The 8,158-nt window shown below is 35.0% G+C and overlaps 1 pseudogene and 1 gene segment (V, D, J or C); both read left to right on the plus strand.

Annotated features, from left to right (window-relative positions):
* Window positions 1-3,368: 3,368 nt before the first annotated feature.
* On the plus strand, window positions 3,369-3,864 carry LOC131536982 (immunoglobulin heavy variable 3-66-like; annotated as a pseudogene).
* An 836-nt stretch (window positions 3,865-4,700) lies between these two features.
* On the plus strand, window positions 4,701-6,860 carry LOC131535241 (immunoglobulin heavy variable 3-74-like). The segment is given in 2 exon segments: window positions 4,701-4,704; window positions 6,538-6,860. Coding segments are annotated over 2 exon segments (327 nt in total).
* The last annotated feature ends 1,298 nt before the right edge of the window (window positions 6,861-8,158 follow it).

An 8,158-nucleotide genomic window follows, 5' to 3' on the forward strand; every position in this document is an offset into this window, starting at 1 on the left:
TCCTGGTCAGTCGGTGAGGTTGTCCTGTCAGATCTCTGGATATGCCCTCACAGACTATGGCACAGCTTGGATCAGGCAGCCTCCTGGAAAAGCCATGGAGTGGATCGGGATCATATGGGGCAGTGGATCAATAGACTCTGGGAATTCCTTCAAGAGTCGCTTCACTATTTCCAGAGACACGGGCCGAAATGAGCTGTACTTAGACATCAGCAGCCTGCAGACTGAAGACACAGCTGTGTATTACTGTGCAAAGACAGACACAGTGGATCAGTTCAGTGTGAAAACTGACAAAAACAGATCTGCAGCTCATCAACACAGTTATGAACACACAATGAATGACCTGCTTCATGTTCAAGATCACATTCAGACATATTAATACACAATAGTAAAGTGGCCGTAATGTTATGATATTTTACATTATTATTCTCTGTTACGGATGACAATTTAAAAATGTTAAATAGCTTGTGTGCATCACACCTGACCCATGATTTTTAATTTATGCATAGTAATGTCCTCTTCAATTGTGGAAAATTTAAATGATGTACAGTTCTCTAATCTGAGGATATTGAACAAAGTCTATTTTAGGGACAAGAACTTCACCATCTCCCTATAGTGCTGAATAGCTTATTTTCTGACCATAAAATGGAACTTTGACATTTGTGATCTTGCCATATTTCATAACATGTTGACCTTTGTTGTAATTTAAAGAAATGTACATAGTGGTCAGTGGGGTACAGATAAAACACACTGTATCAACAATGAACCTGTTATGTGAGATGCTGTCAAAGCTTATTGGAGATAAACTGATGGAGGCCATAACTGCATCTGACAGCATAATTAGCAATTGAATATAAGTAAGTTGATTATTGAGTATGTGAATGAATGAGTGTCTTCCTGACTGAGTGAATAGTGAAATAGTAAAACACTTCTAGACTTTACAAATTGTGGAAAAATAAACTATTTATGGGTATTAATGATCATTATTCCTTTAGTGAACTAATAAAATAAATACAACATGACAAAAAATACAAGAGTTAGTTTTTGTGTGGTAATGTAAAAAGTGTTCTAACTGTACACAGTTTACTGTACAATTTGCGCCTAAGTTTTTTTAGCAATAAATAGAACTATTATATTGACATTTAAACTGTATCAAACTGTAGAAATGCATCACTATGCTAATATTTTATATTATACAGATAATATAGAGTATTTTAGCAGCAGCACACCACAAGAGGGAGTCACTTACTTAAATATCAAACGTCCTGTTTCTGAAGATTTAACACAATTATCAGACAATTACTTCACTGACTTATAAGTTCTGACAAATAATCAAAAACCAGTGTACCGAGATCATTATAATTACCGGAAGAAAAGAAATCAGGGCAAAATTTGCGTCCACAATGAGCTATTCCAGACATCATCTTCATTGTTATCTTTGCCTTTAGCAGAATCATCTGAGTAACTCCTCCTCGTCACATGATCAGCCACATTACTCTAAGAGATCATATTATACAAGGACAGAGAAAGCAGCCTATGCAAATGTGCTAATTGAGCTCTATATAACACACAAATTCAGCTGAACTGTTCACTGTCCGGTCAAATAATATCTAATGTTCGGCATTTATATCTAGCAAACATGTTGACAATGGAGTCGCAAAGCTTTTGGTATTTCATCTTTATGGTGATTCTATCACTGCAAGGTCATTTTGACATTTGTATACGGTTCGACAAAGCAGTTAAAATCTGCGTAAAAGGAAGTTCAAATGGCACAGTTGTATCAGCTAATACGTTTTTATATCAGTTTTGCATTTGTTAACACTATCAGGTAGGTTTAGGGTTGGATTTGGTGTAGGGCATATTTCCAACACGATAGAGCATAACCTTTAGCGACAGTCCCCGGATATTTGAATTCTGAAACGCCGCAATAAATATCTGCAGCAACGTAATAATAAAACAGCAATAAGGACCAATATCTACGTAATAAAAACATGCCAGTGTTCACATATTGAACCTGTGTTTTAGCGCCACTCAGTGGACATTTCTATTTGAAACTGCGGCGAAACGTGCAGCAAGGTACGTAAAATGGTGTCGCACAAAAAGTGCGCAGAGGTACGTATTTTTATGAGACCAGGTTGAATGTTACATTATGCCAGAAGGAAGCTAACAGTGACTGTTAAAATGTATCTGATGTCTATCATTCAATCAAGAGATTCGTTCAAAAACGAAACAAGTTCATCTATTTCAAATAATTTTTACATATTTTTATTTTAATTGACTCATTTATAACATTTTACACTAATTTAAATAAAACATTTTGTAAGAAACTTAAGTGAATTAGCCTACATATTATTTTGTATTTGTCTAATGTTTTGCTTCAGAATCTTGGGAGAACTGTGATCTCTATTCTAAAAATCAATTATCCAGAGTCTTAATAAATAGGCTAATATCTGGCTTCGATTACTAACTGTTTCTAATATTAAAATGTAGACTAGGTTGTAAAATGTACAATCTCACACACTTTATTTAGTACAATAACAAGGATTTGGTACATTTAAAATGCATTATAATGCTGCTTCTAATTCATTGTGCTAGTGTGCGAATGCCCCCCCCCCCTCGGCCCCCCCTTCTTTTGGTACGTTCCGCTATCCATGCCATAAACTGACATGTACTGCCTCTTGTATGGCTAACTGGATGGCTTGGATCAGACAGAAGACTGGAAAAGAGCTGGAATGGCTGGCATTGCTCAGATATAAACCCCAGTCTATATATTACTCTCATTCTGTCCAAGGATGGTTCACCATCTCCAGAGACAACAGTAGGAAGCAGGTGTATCTGCAGATGAATAATGTGAAGAATGAAGACACTGCTGTGTATTATTGTGCAAGAGAGCCACAGTGACTGAAATGACTAGCGCTGTGCAAAAAAAAATTGATTGCAACCACTTACCTTAAAAAATTTATTAGAGTAATTTTTTTCCCAGTGTATGTAATGATTCATTGAATTTACTAAATTTTTAAAGGTAAGTTGTTGCAATCAATTATTTTAGCTACATTTAAATAAACAAATTTATCTGACTAACTTTCAACATGTTTTCATTTTTTAAGTGATGCTAAAATAAATTGACTGCTACTTACCTTAAAAAAACTTAGTATCATTTTTTTCAGAGTATATTTTTGTACAATATTATTTTCGTATCAATAGGTGGTACTATTGTCCATGAAATGAACCTCAGTGTACTAAAACTCCAATGATTTCACTGATTTCACTAAGTCATGGTTTCAATGCAAATGAACTGATGTCTGTTTCATATTTAAGCAGCTACACTGTTGAGTGGAGGACTCACCACCAGTTCAGCCTTCATATAAACCATGTTCACTTCATTTCTCTTGCTGTTGCTGGCTGCTGTGTCTTGTAAGTAAATTCCCCGAACAAAACAAACTGTGTTCTAAGTGTAAATAAATACATATTCATAATTCTATTTTAAATGTTGTTTATCTGCAGGTATTGACTGTCAGGTTGTGCTCACACAGTCTGAACAGTCAGTAGTTGTCTCCAGGTGCTTCCTACAAACTGACCTGTGCCTGCAGTGGGTTTTCTGTTAGTGGCACTTACATGTACTGGATCCGTCAGGCACCTGGAAAAGGACTGGAATGGATTATTTATTATTATTCAGATTCGTCTAAGAGCTCAGCTCAGTCAGTGCAGGGCAGATTCACAGCATCTAAGGACAGCTCTAATCTCTATCTGCATATGAATCAGCTGAAGACTGAAGACACTGCAGTGTATTACTGTGCAACAGAAACACCGTGAAAGCACTAATACAAGCAGCTGTTCAAAAACTCATCATGAGAAATGGGGTGGACATCCAAGTTACGCAAGCTGAACAAGGAGAAGATCCTCTGAAGTGATATAAGGTCTAAAGTAAAAAAAAAAAATGTCGCTATTAAAATGATTCTTTATTTCAAATCATACTTACAAATCTAAAATACTTGCAAATGTACCATACATTCTCTTATATTAATAATAGGTTGAATTATTTTTAATAATGGACTGGAATCTTTTTTTCTAATAACTTTTGTACCACATAACTTCATCAACTCTTGCTGTAGCTTAAACAGTAGCACATGGCGCTAGCAATGCCAAGGTAGTTTGTTTTGTGTTAACTGTTAAAATGTGTATACCTTGAATGCAATATAGTGTATGTTGCTTTGGATAAATGCATCAACCTAATGCATAAATGTAAACTTTTGTATAGATATTGTCACGGTTAAACATTTAAAAAAAAAAAAAAGTTTTTAAATAATTCAAATATTCAACTTAACATTCACCACGAGGCATCACGTTTATACACGGCTAACTACACACAGCTTTTTGAAATGATAAAAAAAGACTTGGCTAGATGGGAAGTACTACCTCTCTCTATGTTTGGTAGGATAGAAACCGTGAAAATTAACATATTGCCGAGAGTTCTCTTCCTATTTCAATCCCTTCCAGTTTGGGTTCCGGTCTCAGCATTTAATAAATTAGAAAAATTGATTTCAAAGTTTGTTTGGCAAAATAAAAGACCAAGAATAAGAAAAAAATGCTTATGTCAGATAAAGACAGGGTGGGGGGTTGAACCTTCCTAATCTTAGATACTATTATTGGGCTGCTCAGCTTAGGGCTATCACTGCTTGGCTTGGTGTTGATAAGGAGGCAGAATGGGTTAGTATCGAAGATAATTCACTTCCTGGAGTGTCTCTGAAAGTTCTGCCATTCATGGATTTGCAAGCACAAAAGGGAGTGAAGAAAACAAATATATAGATAAAACACACTAAAAATCTGGTCCACAGTACAAAAAACATTCAGAGGAGCGATAGCCTTATCACGTGCAATACCCATTAAAGATAACCCATATTTTCTTCCTTCTGTATCAGATAGTGTCTTTAGCAGATTGGAAAAGAATGTTTTTTTGTTTGTTTTTTTGCCTTTATTTAACCAGTAGAGAACCTCACTGAGATTAAAAATCTCTTTTCCAGGAGTGTCCTGGCCAAGATAGGCAGCCCAGTTATACAAATACATGTACGACAAAGAACAATACATCACAACAATAAAGATAAATTTAAGTTTAAAAATAATTAATCAACTTTTTGATGGGGAGACCATAAGATCTTTTTCTCAATTATCTAATAGGTTTATACTGAAATCTAATGATTTCTTTAGATATTTACAACTATGACACTATATCACAAGCCATAAACAATGGGATATAATTAAAAGATCTCCAACAAATGTAGAAAAATATTTTACTGATATTATTGAACATGGTTTGCCTACTAAAAATCATGAGCCCATTCATACAGAAAACTAATGCAAGATAAATCTGATGACTCATTCCATACCAAAAGAAATTGGGAACTAGAGTTAAATACTATAATAGAGGACGAGATGTGGACAAATATATGTGCCAGCTGTCACAAGGGTATAAACAGTCAAATACGGAAGGAGTTTGACTGGAAGATCAAAATGAGGTTCTTCAGAGTTCCATTAGTGGTCGCTAAATTTTAAAGGTTAAAAGGGAGATTGGCAAAGTTTTAGGATATGATATACCAATGCACCCAGTATTTTTTCTGCTTGATGGTTTCCCCCCTGATCAGTTTAGTAAGTCTCACCTATTTGTTCTACATATATTATTAATGGCAGCGAGGAAGATAATAACTGTGAACTGGATGAAGGTGTGCCAACCTACTTTGACAGAATGGACACAGAGACTGAATCAGATATATATATTTGAGAAAATGACAGCGGACTTACAGCTGAAATCGGACATTTTCCAACAGACTTGGGCACTAATCGAAACATATTTGCTTGGTCTTTGAAATGTTGTCGGGGGCCTTAAACATTTATTTTCCCATTGCCTGTTACATTCTGTAAGGTTACTTAACCATTACTTGTTTATTTATTTACTTATTTCTTTTTTTTAAATATATATTAATGTTTCAAGTAAATGGTATGTGTATATTGTTATATCTATAACAAGTTTAATAAAAACACAGTTCAAAAAAAAAAAAAAAAAAAACATTCACCACGATGCACTAAGTGCAAATATAACTCAGCTCCAAAATATAAAACAAGCCTACAATGACAGGCAAATCCAATGACAACCAGTTCTTGAAGCTCCTTACATCCAAAACTAACAAACAAATATCAATGTTATACAAATATTTTTATGCATACAAAAACATTCTTATGAAAACATGTTTTTATGCATATAAAAATGCGTTAAACTACAGGGCTGCAAACCTGCAAAGATGCAAATTATTTTGTGGGAAGGGTCAACGTCTCCCAGACTCATGAAAGTCTTATGAACTGAATGTTCATTTAGTATGTGTCCAGTGACTAAAACAGCTGCAGTTGAACCTAAAACTGTTTTAGTGTGTTAATAGAGATGATACTCCTACTGATGATTATTTAATGTGAGAAACTCCCATTTGTTGTAGATTATTACTGTAATTTTACTGTTCTAATTATCTTGCTCTAATTTTCCATGTTTTTCAGCTGTTAGTGGTCAGTCTTTGACCTCCTCAGATTCTGTGGTGAAAAAGCCTGGAGACTCAGTGACTCTGTCCTGCTCCGTGTCTGGAATCTCAATGACTTATTACTGGTTGCACTGGATTCGTCAGAGACCAGGGAAAGGACTGGAGTGGATTGGGCGTATTGATGGTGGCACTAGCACTGTTTTTGCTCAGTCTCTACAGGGCCAGTTCTCCATCACTAAAGACACCAGCAAAAACATGCTGTATTTAGAGGTGAAAAGCCTGAAGACTGACGACACAGCTGTTTATTACTGTGTGAGAGATACACAGTTAGACAAAAGATAGCAGGGATGCGCAAAAACAATTCATGTGATCTCTGTGGGCCCAAGAGCATTTTTCAATACACTTCCCTAAACTTCAACAAGGTCCTTTTAAAATATTGTTTTAAACATAACATACTTCTTCATGGAGCTCTTCTTAAAAAAGAAAAACAAAAAAGCGTACTGCAATATTGATCTAATGCAGACAAAAAGTGATTTATAAGTCTTGTTAAATGTGTTTTAGCAATTAATGTGAACTGAATACACCTGGAAAATCCAAAATGTTAAATGTTAAGCACATCACTGAATATCTTTGAATGATGATCTTTTAAACAGACTTTCAAGTCTAAACAGTGCAGATTCAATGATAAGCTTTAGGAAAAGCTATACAAACATTTTGAAAGGCAGACATGGTTACACAACTTAATAAGTCACAGAAAATGTAAATGTATCTTTAGAGGGCACCCACAGAAAATGTTAAGCGCTCTTTAGCGGGTTAAAAAGTCTTTGAAGTAACAGTTGATGTATCCGTTGCATAGCCTACATTAATCCTGATTTCGATGCACTACAGTAGAAAAACAAACCGTAACAACAACAACTGTCTGGAATCAGCTTGGTTTTCTCAGAAATACAGTTAAACCTCTCTGCCCACCATGTCTCACTCCTTTATCCTCACTAGCCTTTAGCCGGGCCTCATAATGCCACATCAAAGCATCAGTCTATCAGCAACAGCTGTCCACAGACTCTCAGCTATCACAACTAGAAAACACCAATCATAAAAACATACAACACTTACTCCACACACATCAATAATACAATATACAGACTGAAATATCCACTATCTTTAGTAATAATAAAAATAAATAAATAATAATAATAATAATAAAACGTTGCTGATAAATGTAAAACTTAAGATTCAAAGACAATAAGGTCTGAATATTGCTTCAAAACAATCAGAATTTAATCAAAAATATTTTAATTAATTTTCCCAGTTCCAGTGTTTCCATACTTACCACAAAGACAACATTTTTGTCTTTGTAGGGCAGATACAGTGTATGCAAATGTCATGATTTAGTCGGGAGGATCAGTGTCACTCAAACTCTCAAAGGACTGTGTTATAAACTGGATCCTCAGTCAGTGTTGTGTTCTGCTGCAGTGCAGTTTCTTTTCCTTTGACATGATTAAATCAAATTCTGTAGATTTACATTTTCTTCTGTACCATAAACGGACAATCCGTTTTGCAGAAATTTCAAAAAAATTATAGCATAGGCCTATCTTTAGTAGCAAATAAATCCAGCACAATATATACAAATTGAACATAGT

Source organism: Onychostoma macrolepis, chromosome 03 (genome assembly GCF_012432095.1).
Source record: "Onychostoma macrolepis isolate SWU-2019 chromosome 03, ASM1243209v1, whole genome shotgun sequence".
Classification (NCBI taxonomy): domain Eukaryota; kingdom Metazoa; phylum Chordata; class Actinopteri; order Cypriniformes; family Cyprinidae; genus Onychostoma; species Onychostoma macrolepis.